This window comes from Heterodontus francisci, chromosome 1 (genome assembly GCF_036365525.1).
Source record: "Heterodontus francisci isolate sHetFra1 chromosome 1, sHetFra1.hap1, whole genome shotgun sequence".
NCBI lineage: Eukaryota > Metazoa > Chordata > Chondrichthyes > Heterodontiformes > Heterodontidae > Heterodontus > Heterodontus francisci.
Window position 1 is genome coordinate 286715274 of NC_090371.1, and position 15994 is coordinate 286731267.

General features: G+C 46.4%; 1 protein-coding gene across 2 annotated transcripts in view; it reads right to left on the bottom strand.

Moving 5' to 3' along the window:
* LOC137377586 (polycomb group RING finger protein 3) overlaps positions 1-15994 on the bottom strand; it is a 283609-nt gene that overhangs the window by 60624 nt on the left and 206991 nt on the right. For both annotated transcript variants that reach the window (XM_068047388.1, XM_068047379.1), the window contains exon 7: positions 1969-2057. In XM_068047388.1, coding sequence (XP_067903489.1) covers positions 1969-2057 — 89 coding nt within the window. The remainder of the gene's footprint in view (positions 1-1968; positions 2058-15994) is intronic.

Genomic DNA, 15994 nt, shown 5'->3' on the forward strand with positions numbered 1-15994 from the left:
AACAAAAAGGAAGGGAATTCTGAGCCAGGAGTGTGATGGAATATTTAACACTATGACTCACCTGGACATAAGTAGCTCCAATACCATCCAAGACGGAGCAGTTTGTTTGTTGGCTGCCTCAGCCACTTGAAACAAAATCTACCACTTCTACTTCTTCCATCAGTATCCCGAAGGGACAGTTCCCTCTGCGACACCCTGGTCCACTCCTCCATCACCACCGACACCTTCCCATGCAATCGCAGGAGGTGTAACACCTGCCCTTTTACCTCCTCTTTCCTCACTATCCAAGGCCCCAAACACTCCTTCCAGATGAAACAGCAATTTACATGTACTTCTTTCAATTTAGTATACTGTATTCGCTGCTTACGATGCAGTGTTCTCTACATTGGGGAGACCAAATGCAGATTGGGTGAGCACTTTGCAAAACACCTCCGCTCAACCCACAAGCATAACCCTGAGCTTCTGGTTGTTTACCATTTTAATTCACCACCTTGCTCTCTCACCCACATTTCTGTCCTCTGCCTGCTGCAGTGTTCCAGTGAAGCTCAACACAAGCTCGAGCAACATTACCTCATCTTCCAATTAGGTACTTTACAGCCTCTGGACTCAACATTGAGTTCAACCATTTCAGACCAGGACCCCCATGTTAATTGTGTTTTTTTTTAAACCATGTGCCGGTCTTAAACTTCTTAATGTTTTTGCTTTCAGACAGTCAGAGCTGTTCATTATTCTGCAAGTAACACTCTCTCTGGACAAATGCTTTGTCTTTTGCTGACAACGCACCCACTAGGTGGCGCAGCACTTGGACATGCGCAAATGCAGCCTCATGCACTGAAACGTCACTGTCTGCGACACTTTTGGCAGCTGCCAATAGTAAAGATGGCACTGCTCAATTTATCACAAAAACGAAAACAAATGAAACCCAAATGCCCACAGTGGCTGCGATCGTCACCTCCATCTCACCATTAATAGTTACCAGGTCACTCCTGCCATCGCGCTTGCCTCCTGCGCCTCTCTGCTCACCGCTTGCTCCGCCTCGCCACTTCTCCCCCCTTGGCTACTCGCTGCCTGCTTCACCGCCTCATCTCCCACCACCACCACACCCCCGCCAACCTTGGGGCCACTTGCTCCCGGGCTCGCCGCTTCCTCCCCTCTGCTCTGCCTCTGCTCCCCGCTCCGTCCCACTCACAGTCTCCCTCCCCTTCCAATCTTGTCACTCTCTCTCCCCCGCTCCCCGTGTGGGGAAGAAAGTCAGCAATCGCAGGAGAGGGCAGGGAAGCAGAGCAGAGTGAAGGAAGCGGCCAGGCTGGGAGCGAGTGGCCCACAGGTAGATGGGGGAGGGGGGTGGGGCAGGGTGAAGCAGGAAGTGTGCGGCCAAGGGAGGAGAAGTGGCGAGGCAGGAAGCGAGCGGTGAGCAGATGTTGCAGTACGCAATGACGGTTTCGCGCACATGTGCGAATTAATCCTGGCAAGAGCCGGGTACAGATGTAGGCTGCGCATGCACATCACCATACCGACAGCAAGTGTCCACTCTGCGCAAATGTGAATCTGGGAGCACTCTGATGACATCAGCACTGGGCTGCGTTGTCAGGAGTCACTTTGCTTTTACTGCAACTACTACCACTCCCTTTGCCTTTTCTTCCATGACATCTTTGTCATTTAATCTCTCCCGCCCTATCACAGACCTTCCCTTTTGTTCTTCTTCCCCTCCCTCCTCCCTTTCACTTGCTCAAAATCTATTACATTTCTAACCTTCACCAGTTCTGATGAAAGGTCATTGACCGAAAACATTAACTCAGTTTCTCTCTCCACAGCTGCTGCCATACCTGCTGCGTATCAACCCTTTTGAACTGCATACATCATTAACAGAACAGCACTTTTATATTGCCATGATTCCATACAAACTACAGTCTTGGATATTTTCAGTAAAGCTTGTGCAGGCTGAGGAAAGGATTGTTGAAAAGCTACCTGTTCATCATTTCTGTGATAATCATGTTCTTCCTCTGGCTTATCCTCCATTTTCTGCTTATTTGAATCATCTTCTGGCTTTGTTTCACCTTACGAAAATAAAGAAAGCCAACAAGGTCAACTCAGCTATTTTGACACAGGGCAATGCACAAGAATCTCAACCTACAAAGACCCATTGTAATTGCTCAATACAAACAAAGCTCAACATTACGGCAATGCTATATTCATCATAATTAATCTGTTAGTCGACCTTCAACTTTGACTGAACTATAAAATTTGAAGTAAAGCCGCATTGGTCTGGTCAGAGTGGCTTACTTAAATGGAGAATTTTCTTCATCTGGTCCTACAATTTCACGGTCCATTCTTTGCTTTGCTTGATAGAGTTGGGAATGGTGGGAATGGGTACCTCATTATATACTAATTTAACTGGATAGCTGTTTTTTTTTAATTCATTCATGGGATGTGGGCGTTGCTGGCTAGTGAGGAAATGAGGACTGTCCACATTTGTAGGTCTAGCCAAAGGGACTGCAGAGGTTGATCTAATATTGTGTTTTCTAATTCATTAATGGGATGTAGGCGTAACTGGCAAGGCAAACATTCATGGCGCATCCCTAGATGCCCTCGAGAAAGTGATGGTGAGCCGCCACCTTAAATTGCTGCAGTCCGTGTGGTTAAAGTCCACCCATGGCGCTGTTGGATGGGAGTTCCAGGATTTTAACCCAGTGATGATGAAAGAACAATGTATTTCCAAGTCAGGATGGTGTGTAACCTGAGGGGAACTTGCAGGTGGTGGTGTTCCCATGTCCCTACTGCCCATGTAGAGGTCACTGGTTTGGGAGGCACTGTCGACCTAGTCTTGAGTTGCTGCAGTGCATCTTGCCCATCCCTAACTGTCCTTCAGAAAGTGGTGGCGAGCAGCCTTCTTAACAACTGAGTGGCTTGCCATTTCAGAGCAAAGTTAAGACTCAACCACATTGTGAGGGTCTTGAGTTATATATAAGCCAACTGATATCCTTCCCTAAAATGCATTAGTGAACCAGATTTTTTTTATGGCCATGTAGTTACATGACCATCATTATATATACTCGCTTTCTATTCTAGATTTATTCAGTTAATTGAATTTAAATTCACTATATGCTGTGGGAGAATTTGAACTCATGTCTCTGGATCGGTAGCCAGTAACATAAGCACGATGCTGCTATTCCCGGTTAGAATATAAGGGCATAGGAAATAGGAGGAGTAGGCCATCCGGTCCCTTGAGCCTGCTCTGCCATTCAGTAAGATCATGGCTGATCAGAATGTGGCCTCAACTCCACTTTCCTGCCTGTTCTCCATAACCCTTGACTCCCTTGTCAATCAAAAATCTGTCTTACTCAGCCTTGAATATATTCAATGACGCAGCCTCTGCTATTTGCTGGGGAAGAGAATTCCAAACAATAACAACCCTCAGAGAAGAAATCCCTCCCCATCTCAGTCTTAAATGGGAGACATCCTTATTTTTAAACTGTGCCCCCAAGTTCTAAATTCCCTCACAAGGGGAAACATCCTCTCAGCATTACTCTGTCAAGCCCCCTCAGAATCTTACACATTTCAATAAAATCACCTCTCATTCTTCTAAAGTCCAATGAGTATAGGCCCAACCTGCTCAATCTTTACTCACAAGTCAAACCCCTCATCCCAGCAATCAGCCCAGTGAACCTTCTCTGAACTGCTTCCAATGCAAGTATGTCCCTCCTTAAATAAGGTGACCAAAACTGTACGCAGTACTCCAGGTGCAGTCTCACCAATGCGTTGTACAGTTGTAGCAAGACTTCTACTTTTATACTCCATACCCCTGGCAATAAAGGCCAACATTTCATTTGCATTCTGCTGTTTCTCTCCATTTAAATAATATTATTTTCTATTCTTTCTGCCAAAGTGGACAAACTCACATTTTCCCACATTATACTCCATCTGTCAAATTCTTGCCCACTCATTCAACCTATCTATATCCCTTTGCAGAATCCTGGCATCCTCCTCACAACTTGCTTTCCTACCTATATTTGTATTGTTAGGAAACTTGTTGACAATACACTTGTTGCTTTCACCCAAGTCATTAATATGGATCATAAACAGTTGAGCCCCCAGCACTAATCCTTGTGGCACTCCACTAGTTACAGTTTGCTATCCCGAAAATTACCCATTTATCCCGACTCTGCTTCCTCTTCGTTAGCCAGCCCTCTATCCATGCTAATATATCACCCCCAACACCATGAGCTCTTATCTTGTGCAGCAAACTTTTATGTGGTATCTTATCAAACGCCTTTTGGAAATCCAAACATAGTACATCTACTGGTTGCCCTCTTTCCACCCTGCTTGTTAAATCCTCAAAATACTCTAATAAATTTGTCAAATATGATTTCTCTTTCACAATACTACGTTGTCTCTGCCTGATGGTACTCTGATTTTCTAGATGTCCTGCTACTACTTCTTGAATAATGGTTTCTAGCATTTTCCCAATGACAGATGTTAGGCTAATTGGCCTATAGTTTCCAGCTTTCTGTCTCTTTCCTTCCTTGAACAGAGGTGTTACAAAGAACAAAGAACAGTACAGCACAGCAATAGGCCATTCGGCCCTCCAAGCCTGCGCTGATCTTGATGCCTGCCTAAACTAAAACCTTCTGCATTTCCGGGGACCGTATCCCTCTAATCCCATCGTTTTCATGTATTTGTCAAGATGCCTTTTAAACGTCGCTATTGTGCCTGCTTCCACCACCTCCCCTGGCAGCAAGTTCCAGGCACTCACCACCCTCTGTGCAAAGAACTTGCCTCGCACATCCCCTCTAAACTTTGACCCTCGCACCTTAAACCTATGTCCCCTAGTAACTGACTCTTCCATCCTGGGAAAATGCTTCTGACTATCCACTCTGTCCATGCCGCTCAGAACTTTGTAAACCCCTATCATGTCGCCCCACCACCTCCGTCGTTCCAATGAAAACAATCCGAGTTTTTTCAACCTCTCCTCATAGCTAATGCCCTCCAGACCAGGCAACATCCTGGAAAACCTCTTCTGTACCCTCTCCAAAGCCTCCACATCCTTCTGGTAGTGTGGCGACCAGAATTGCACGCAATATTCTAAGTGTGGCCGAACTAAAGTTCTGTACAGCTGCAGCATGACTTGCCAATTTTTATACTCTATGCCCCGACCGATGAAGGCAAGCATGCCGTATGCCTTCTTGACTACCTTATCCACCTGCGTTACAACTTTCAGTGACCTGTGGACCTGTACGCCCAGATCTCTCTGCCTGTCAATACTCCCAAGGGTTCTCCCATTTACTGTATACTTCCCACCTGCATTAGACCTTCCAAAATGCATTACCTCACATTTGTCCAGATTAAATTCCATCTGCCATTTCTCCGCCCAAGTCTCCAACCAATCTACATCCTGCTGTACCCTCTGACAATCCTCATCACTATCCGCAACTCCTCCAACCTTTGTGTCATCCGCAAACTTACTAATCAGACCAGCTACATTTTCCTCCAAATCATTTATATATACTACAAACAGCAAAGGTCCCAGCACTGATCCCTGCAGAACACCACTAGTCACATCCCTCCATTCAGAAAAGCACCCTTCCACTGCGATCCTCTGTCTTCTATGACAGAGCCAGTTCTGTATCCAACTTGCCAGCTCACCTCTGATCCCGTGTGACTTCACCTTTTGTACCAGTCTGCCATGTGGGACCTTGTCAAAGGCTTTACTGAAGTCCATATAGATAACATCCACTGCCCTTCCTTCATCAATCATCTTTGTCACTTCCGTAAAAAACTCAATCAAATTAGTGAGACACGACCTCCCCTTCACAAAAGCATGCTGCCTCTCGCTAATAAATCCATTTGTTTCCAAATGGGAGTAAATCCTGTCCTGAAGAATCCTCTCCAATAATTTCCCAACCACTGATGCAAAGCTCACCGGCCTGTAATTTCCTGGATTATCCTTGCTACCCTTCTTAAACAAAGGAACAACATTGGTTATTCTCCAGTCCTCTGGGACCTCACCTGGAGCCAATGAGGATGCAAAGATTTCTGTCAAGACCCCAGCAATTTCTTCCCTTGCCTCCCTCAGTATTCTGGGGTAGATCCCATCAGGCCCTGGGGACTTATCTACCTTAATGCTTTGCAAGACGCCCAACACTTCCTCCTTTTTGATAATGAGATGACTGAGACTATCTACACTCCCTTCCCGAGACTCATCATCCAACAAGTCCTTCACTTTGGTGAATACTGATGCAAAGTACTCATTCAGTACCTCGTCCATTTCCTTTGGCTCCACACATAGATTCCCTTCTCTGTCGTTGAGTGGGCCAACCCTTTCCCTGGTTACCCTCTTGCTCTTTATATACGTATAAAAAGCCTTGGGATTTTCCTTAATCCTGTTTGCCAATGACTTTTCATGACCCCTTTTAGCCCTCCTGACTCCTTGCTTCAGTTCCTTCCTACTGTCTTTATATTCCTTGAGGGATTCGTCTGTTCCCAGCCTTCCAGCCCTTACGAATGCTTCCTTTTACTTTTTGACTAGGCTCATAATATCCCGCGTTATCCAAGGTTCCCGAAACTTGCCAAACTTATCCTTCTTCCTCACAGGAACATGCCGGCCCTGGATTCTAATCAACTGACGTTTGAAAGGCTCCCACATGTCAGATGTTGATTTAGCCTCAAACAGTCGTCCCCAATCTAAATTCTTCAGTTCCTGCCTAATATTGTTATAATTAGCCTTCCCCCAATTGAGCACCTTCACCAGAGGACTACTCTTATCCTTATCCACAAGTACCTTAAAACTTATGGAATTATGGTTACTGCTCCCGAAATGCTCCCCTACTGAAACTTTTACCACCTGGCCGGGCTCATTCCCCAATACCAGGTCCAGTACGGCCCCATCCCCAGTTGGACGATCTACGTATTGTTTCAAAAAGTCCTCCTGGATGCTCTTTACAAATTCTGCCCCATCCAAGCGCCTAGCACTAAGTGAGTCCCAGTCAGTATAGGGGAAGTTAAAATCACCCACCACTACAACCCTGTTACCTTTACATCTTTCCAAAATCTGTCTACATTTCTGTTCCTCTACCTCCCCCTGGCTGTTGGGAGGCCTGTAGAAAACCCCCAACATCGTGACTGCACCCTTCCTATTCCAGAGCTCCACCCATATTGCCTCGCTGCATGACCCCTCCGAGGTGTCCTCCCGCAGTACAGCTGTGATATTCTCCTTAACCAGTAATGCAACTCCCCCACCCCTTTTTACATCCCCCTCTGTCCCGCCTGAAGCTTCTAAATCCTGGAACATTTAGCTGCCAATCCTGTCCTTCCCTCAACCAAGTCTCTGGAATAGCAACATCATAGTTCCAAGTACTAATCCAAGCTCTAAGTTCATCTGCCTTACCTGTTATACTTCTTGCATTGAAACAAATGCACTTCAGACCACCAGTCCCGCTGTGCTCCGCAACATCTCCCTGCCTGCTCTTCCTCTTAGTCTTACTGGCCTTATTTACTAGTTCCCCCTCATTTATTTCACTTGCTGACCTACTGCTCTGGTTCTCACCCCCCTGCCACACTAGTTTAAACCCTCCTGAGTGACGCTAGCAAACCTCGCAGCCAGGATATTTGTGCCCCTCCAGTTTAGATGCAACCCGTCCTTCTTGTACAGGTCCCATCTGTCCCTGAAGAGTCCCCAATGGTCCAGATATCTGAAACCCTCCCTTCTACACCAGCTGTTCAGCCACCTATCTAGCTGCACTATCTTCCTATTTCTAGCCTCACTGGACGTGGCACAGAGAGTAATCCCGAGATTACAACCAGAGAGGTCCTGTCTTTTAACTTTCTACCTAACTCCCTAAACTCCCCCTGCAGGACCTCGTCACTCTTCCTGCCTATGTCGTTGGTACCGATGTGTACCACAACCTCTGGCTGTTCACCCTCCTCCTTCAGAATGCCCCCTGTCCGTTCAGAGTCATCCTTGACCCTGTCACCAGGGAGGCAACATACCATCCTGGAGTCTCTTTCACGTCCACAGAAGCGCCTATCTGTGCCCCTGACTATAGAGTCCCCTTTAACTATTGCTCTTCTGCGCTTTGTCCCTCCCTGTTGAACAACAGTGCCAGCCGTGGTGCCACTGCTCTGGCTGCTGCTGTTTTCCCTTGATAGGCCATCCCCCCCAACAGTATCCAAAACGGTATACTTGTTAGAGAGGGGGATAGCCACAGGGGATTCCTGCACTGACTGTCTGCCCCTTCTAGCGGTCACCCATCTATCTGCCTGCACCTTGGGTGTAACCACTTCTCTAAAACTCCTGTCTATGACGCTTTCTGCCACCTGCATGCTCCTAAGTGCATCCAGTTGCCGCTCCAACCGATCCATGCAGTCTGTGAGGAGCTGCAACTGGGTACACTTCCTGCAGATGTCGTCATCCGGAACGCTGGAAGCATTACGTTTGCGGTTTTCCAATCTGTTGGGACCTTTCCAGAATCTAGGGAATTTTCGAAGATTACAAATGCATCTACTATCTCTGCAGCCACTTCCTTTAAGAACCTCGGATGCATCCGGTCCAGGGGACTTGTCAACATTTAATCTCATTAGTATTCCCATTACTTTTTCTCTCATGAGGTTTGCTTTAAGTTGGACTGCAGTAAGGCTTTTGATAACGTCCCACATGAGAGATTGGTTAAGGAGGTAAGAGCCCATGGGATCCAGGGCAATTTGGATCCAAAATTGGCTTAATGGCAGGAGGCAGAGGGCAATGGTCGAGGTTTGCTTTTGCGAGTGGAAGCCTGTGACCAGTGGTGTACCGCATGGATCGGTGCTCGGACCCTTGCTGTTTGTAGTGTACATTAATGATTTAGACTTGAATATAGGAGGTATGATCAGTAAGTTCGCAGATGACAGGAAAATTGGTGGGGTCATAAATAGTGATGAGAATAGCCTTAGATTACAGGGCAATATAGATGGGCTGGTAAAATGGGCAGAGCAGTGGCAAACGGAATTTAATCCTGAGAAGAGTGAGGTGATGCATTTTGGGAGGACTAACAAGGCAAGGGAATATACAATGGATGGTAGGGCCCTAGGAAGTACAGAGGGTCAGAAGGACCTTGGTGTACTTGTCCAGAGATCACTGAAGACAGTAGCACAGGCAGATAAGGTGGTTAGGAAAGCATATGGGATACTTGCCTTTATTAGCCGAGGCACAGAATATAAGAGCAGGGAGGTTATGATGGAGCTGTATAAAATGCTAGTTAGGCCACAGCTGGAGTACTGTGTACAGTTCTGGGCACCACACAATAGGAAGGATATGATTGCACTGGAGAGGGTGCAGAGGAAATTCACCAGGATGTTGCCTGGACTGGAGCATTTCAACTATGAAGAGAGACTGAAAAGGCTTGGGTTGTTTTTCTTAGAGCAGAGAAGGCCGAGGGGGGAGCTGATTGAGGTATACAAAATTATGAGGGCATAGATAGGGTAGATAGGAAGAAACTTTTTCCCCCAGCGGAGAGGTCAATAACCAGGGGCATAGATTTAAGCTAAGGGGCAAGAGGTTTAGAGGGGATTTGAGGAAAAATGTTCCCACCCAGAGGGTGGTTGGAATCTGGAACACACTGCCTGAAGGGGTGGTAGCGGCAGGAACCCTCACAACATTTAAGTATTTAGATGAGCACTTGAAATGCCAGAAAATACAAGGCTACAGGCCAAGTGCTGGAAAATGGAATTAGGATAGGTGTTTGATGGCTGGGACAGACACGGTGGGCCGAAGAGCCTGTTTCTGTGCTGTATAACTCTATGACTTTAATTTCCTCTCTCCCATTTGCCTCCTGGTAGTAGTAGCAGTAGGCGGCATCCGTCTGCTTGCAAGACGATGGACTGCGCCCAGGGTGTACGTCACTTTTGAGTTGAACATTGCCTGTTGTGGCTGCAGAGGCCAACTCGCAGGTGGCAATCCCTTCCACAGCTGACACAGATGAATATCGTCGGACCGAAGTTGAGTCATTTTTTATTCCTTCTGCCGGGCTCTCTTTTCAGCTATCTGGTCATTTCTTTTTTCCTCTGCTTTTTCCACGCCCTTCCTCACTTCCATTCTCCAGGAACCCCAGTCAGCAGCAAGGACTTCCCCCATGCATCGACTCGGACTCCAGTCAACTTGAGGTCTTGCTTGCAGACATCCTTATATCATGGATGTGGGCGAGCTGTTGGTCTCGTGCCAATAGCAAGCTTGCCATCGAGTATGTCTTTGGGGATGTGGCCATCATCCATTCTGCTCACTTGATCCAGCCAACAGTGTCACTGCTGACTCAAATGGGCAAACATGCTGGGGATCCCTGCACACTGGTGTACTTCCGTATTAGGCATTCTGTCCTGCCAGGAGATGCCCAATATCCATCGAGGCAGTGGAGGTGGAAACTATTCAGCCTCTCTTCTTGGCCTGTATAAGTTGTCCATGCTTCGCTACTATAAAGGAGGGTGCTAAGAACATGAGCTTGGTACACGCGGAGCTGTGTATTTTTGTTAGTTTGCGGTTGGTCCACACTTATCTTCTCAACTTTGACATAACAGTTGCAGCCTTGGCAATCCTGGTGCTGATTTTGGCATCAAGGAACAGATTGCTGGTGATTGTTGATCCAAGATATGTGACGCTGTCGACGACCTCCAAAGTGAGGTTGTCGACGTTTATATAAGGTGTAGTCTCTACGTCCTGGTCCATAACGTTGGTCTTCCTGACACTGATAGTCAGTCCAAACACCTTGCAGGCCCGAGAGACCTGATCAACAAGCTGCTGCAACTAAACTTCATTATGGAATATCAGCACAGCGCCATCAGCAAACAGTAACTCCTGGACTTGGACTTTACGCACTTTGGGCTTGGTGCTCAGTCTTGCTAAGTTGAATAGCTTGCCGTCAGCTCTGGCATGCAGGTGGAAACCCCCATTTGAGTCACCGAAAGTGTAAAACAGCAGCATGGAGAAGAATATGCCGAAGAGAGTTGGTGCCAGGACGCAGCCCTGCTTTACTCCACTGCTGATCTTGAAAGCATCTAATGTTGCTCCATTGTAACTAACGAAACTGTGCATGTTCTCATGGAAAGAAGAGATGACGCCCAAAAGTCCGGAAGTGCAGCCTACTTTAACAGTTTGAAGAATCCATAGCAGCTGACAAGATCGAAGGCCTTGGTGAGGTCTATGAAAGAAATGTAGAGTGGTCTGCGCTGTTTGCGGGATTTCTCCTGTAACTGACGTGAGAAAATCATGTCGACTGTCGATCTGCCAGCTCTGAAGCCGCCCTGAGGCTAAGGATAGATGTATGATGCCAGGGTCTGAAATCTGGTCAGAGCAATGCGAGCATAGACCTTCCTCACAATGCTTAGCAAGGAGATGCATCGGTAACTGATGCAGTCACTGCGATCCCCCTGGCTTTTGTACAAGCTATATTTGCATCACACATGTCTTGAGACACAGATCCTTCCTTCCAAGAGAGACACTAAAGTTCATTGAGATGCTGTAGCAATGCTGGTTTTCCACTTTTAATGATTTCAAGTGGAAGACCATCAATTCTTGGGGTTTTACCACTAGCAAGATGGTCAATGGCCTTGTTGAGCTCTACTATGTTAGGCTCGCTGTCCAGCTCCTCCATAACAGGGAAGTCTGGAATGGCGCTGAGAGCTACTGCAGTGACAATGTTCTCCGTTGCGTAGTGTTCAAGGGAATGCTCAACCCACCTTTCCGTCTGCTTGCTAGGTTCAGTGATGATCACCCCTGTCTTTGTCTTTAGGGAGCTGATTTAGTTACTGCTGGGCCTGTTGCTTTCTTAATTCCTTCATACATCCCTCAAGCATTCCTGGATTCAGCAGCAGATTGTATGGTGTTGCAGAGTTTCAACCAGTACTGTTTGGCACAGTGCCGAGCAGTCTGCTGAGACTTGTTCCTGGCAGCTCACAGCATCTAGATTTTGTTTGCTGGGGACTTACTTGTAGTTTGTAAGAGCTTTCCACTTAGTTGGAGTAACTGGCTCCATTTCAGTCCAATAAGCCTCAAACCAGTCAGCGTTCCTCCGATCTCTTTTCCCATATGCAGTGAGTGCAAGGTTATAGATGGTGACGCGCAGATGATCCCATTTTGACACCGCACTCTGGCCTTGGACATTGTTGTCTGAAAGAGCCTGATTGAGGATGTTGAGGAATTCCTGGGTCCTTTCTGGGTCAGTGGTAGGGTGTGTTGATTCAAGGATGGCATTTCTTCTTGGAGTGGTGTAGCTTCCTTGGCTGATGCCTGACCCTGCTACACACCAGGGAGTGGTCAATGTCACAGTCAGCACTGTGAGTGATGTGGACACGGTTGAGGGTGGTACATCTGGTGATAAGATCTAGCTGGTGCCAGTGGCACGGTCTCAGATGTCACCAGGTACCTTGCAGCACGGCTTGACCTAGAATTAGCAGTTCATCTCAGAGTCCATGGTGACAGCATAGCTCTAGCAACCTTTGTCCATCTTCATTCATCTTGCCAATCCCGTGGTGCCCTATGCACATTGGCCAAGCTGTGGAATTAGGCACCCACTCTTGCGTTGAGGTCCCATAGAAGGTACAGTCCCTCAGTTCTGGGAATTCCACTGATGGCAGCATCAAGTGACTCACAGAACTGATCCTTGACATCTGGGGTGGCGGTGAGTGTTGGGGCATAGATGCACGAGATTAACTGGGCCCATGCTTATTGTAAGCCAAGAGTAAGATGTCTCTCTGAGCCTTCTGTGGGGGGCTTCAATCATCGCAAGTAGTGTTTTTTTTTTTAACTGCAAAACCCACTCCATGTTTACGTGTTGTCTCTTCGGCTTTCCCTGCCAAAAGAACGTGTAGTGTTTCTCTTAAAGGGAACCACTTTGAGCGAGCCTAGTTTTTTGCAGCACAGCAATGTCCACATTGAGCCTTGGAAGTTGTTGGTCATAGCTGTCTTGTGTGTCATCAACCTGAAGGAGGTCGTTGATAAGGCCAGGACACATGGTCGTTACGGTCCAGCTTGCGATGCTAAGGACTGGTGTCTTCTTGATTCTGTTTGTCTTGCCTGGTGCATAATTATCGATCTGCCTGTCCACAAATGACTCTCCAAGCACCCATTGAAACAAGCAGGACAGCACCTAACTGACGGAGGCTGCCCAACTGGAGCAGGAGGTAGCTATCCAATGAGACGCACTGACCTCTCCCACCGTCGGGAGTAACCCATGATGCTCTTACTCTAGGTCAATCGAGCAAGAGCTTATAACTGGTATCTGTTTCTTCCCCTGTTTTGCCAATACTTAACCATGAAGCTAGAGTGTCCTCTCCAGGTTGCAGGCCTGGGCAAATAGTATAGAGACCCTGAGATGCCCAAGCATTAGGAGGCCCACCCCACCCCCACCATTGCTAGTATTGTCCAATGGAAAGGGGAAAAAAAACAGTACTGTTTGATACCAGCTCTGCTGCAGGAATTGCTGGAAAACTGCCTGATAAGTAACAGGCTAACTGCCTATGGGAATCCACTCTGGTTTTCCTGTTGAGGTTTACTCCCCAAGCCTTCTACTCTCCCAAGACACCCACAGGGCAGTGAGGCTATTTACCCATAGCTGGGGATCTGTTTCTTGGCATCAGGGCAGAATCACACATTTGAGTCATTAATATAGATTGTATATGGGGCCCAGGGCTGGAGTAATGCTCGGGTTTACAATGCCCAGAGGTGGACTAATGCTTGGATTTACAGGATCCGGGGTAGATTAATGCTTAGGTTTGTTCGGCCCAGGGGTGGATTAATACTCGGGTTCACAGAACCCGGGGTGGATTGCGTTTACAGGGCTCAGAGGTAGATTAATACCCAGGATTGCAGGGCCCAGGGCTGGATTAAGATGCAGGTTTACAGGGCTCACGGGTGTATTAATGCTCAGGTTTACAGGACCCATGGGTGGATTAATGCTCGGGTTTACAGAGTCTAGGGCTGGAGATAGGCTACAGGTTTGCAGGGCACAGGGTTGGATATATGCCTGGGTATACAGTGCCCAGTGGTGGATTAATGCTCAGGTTTACAGGTCCCAGTGGTAGATTAGTGCTTGGGTTTACAGGTCCCAGTTGTAGATTAGTGCTTGGGTTTACAGTACCCAGGGGTGGATTAATGCTCGAGTTCACAGGGCCCAGGGTGGATTTTGCCTTCTGATTTTCTACTATTCTTGGGATGCATTTTGTGTCTTCTACAGTGAAGACAGATATAAAATATTTGTTCAAAGCCTCTGCCATTTCCTCGTTCCCCATTATTAATTCCCCAGTCACACCCTCCAAGGAATCAATGCTTACTTTAGCTACCCTTTTCCTTTTCATATATTTGTAGAAGCTTTTCCTGACTGTTTTTATATTTCTTGTTCGTGTTCTCTCATAACGCAATTTCTCCCCTTTTTTTTTCAAAAGTCATCCTTTGCTGGTTTCCAAAATTTTTCGAATCTTCTGGCGTACCACTAATCTTCATAGCATTGCGCACCTTTTCTTTCAATTTTAAACCACCCTTAACTTCCTTAGTTGCCACGGATGGTGCATCCTTCTGGTAGAGTCTTTCTTCCTCAATAAATATATTGTTGTTGGGAGTTATGAAATATCTGCCACTGCTTCTCTACCGTCTTACCTTTTAACCGACTTTCCCAGTCCGTTTTAGCCAACTCTGTCTTTATACCCTTGTAATTGCCTTTACGAACATACGAATTAAGAGAAGGCGGCCTTTCGGCCCCTCGAGCCTGCTCCGCCATTCAATAAGATCATGGCTGATCTGTTTGTGTTTCGAATTCCGCACTCCCATCTACCCCCGATAATCCTCGATTCCCTTGCCTAACAAAAATCTATCTACCTCCACATTAAAAATATTCAATGACCCCACCGCCACCACCTTCTGAGGCAGCGAGTTCCTAAGTCACACAACCCTCAGAAAAAATTTCTCCTCATCTCTGTCCTAAAAGGGCGTCCCCTAATCTTAAAACAGTGCCCCCTAATTCTGGACTCACCTACAATGGAAATGTCCTCTCCACATCCGCCTTGTCTAACATGTTTTCAGGATCTTATATACTTTAATCAAGTCTCCCCGCACTCTTCTAAACTCCAGTGAAAACAAGCCCGGTCTGTCCAACCTTTCCTTATAAGGCAACCCACTCATTCCAGGTATCAATCTAGTAAACCTCCTCTGAACTGCCTCCAATGCATTTACATCCTTCCTTAAATAAGGGGATGTGGTCTCACCAAAACCCTGTATAACTGAAGCATAACATCCTTACTTTTAATTTCAATTATTCTCGCATTGAAGGATAGCATTCTTTATTACCTGCAGTACCTGCATACTAACCTTTTGTGACTCCTGCACTAGAACACCTAGATCCCTCTGCACTTCAGAATTCTGCAGTCGTTCTCCATTTCAGTAATACTTTGCTTTGTTATTTTTCCTGCCAAAGTGAACAACTTCACATTTTCCCACATTATACTCCATCTGCCAGATTTTTGCCCACTCATCAACCTATCTATATCAGTCTGCAACCTCATGTCCTCTTCATAACATACTTTCCTACCTATCTTTGTGTTATCTGCAAATTTAGCTACCATGCCATCGCTCCCCTCATCTAAGTCATTGATATAAACTGTAAAAAGTTGAGGCCCCAGCACAGACCCCTGTGGGACTCCACTCGTCACATCCTGCCAATCAAAAAAAGACACATTTATGTATTATTTAACTTTATTTCAGTTTAAGACACTAGTTTATGGACACACATTTTTCACCCTCAAAATGAAAGTGAAATTCTATCATGTTATGATCACTCTTGCCGAGAGGATCCTTTACTATGATGTGACTAAACTCTACATTATACAACTTAAGCTTCACAAATTCAATAAATTTCAATCTTGCATTAAAATTGTCAGATCATTTTCATGGAACTAAAAAATAATTTTGTTGCAAGGGAAATAAGGCAGTTCAGCTTTGATGTGAAAATTAAATGTGCCAGTTTTTAGCCATTTCCAAATG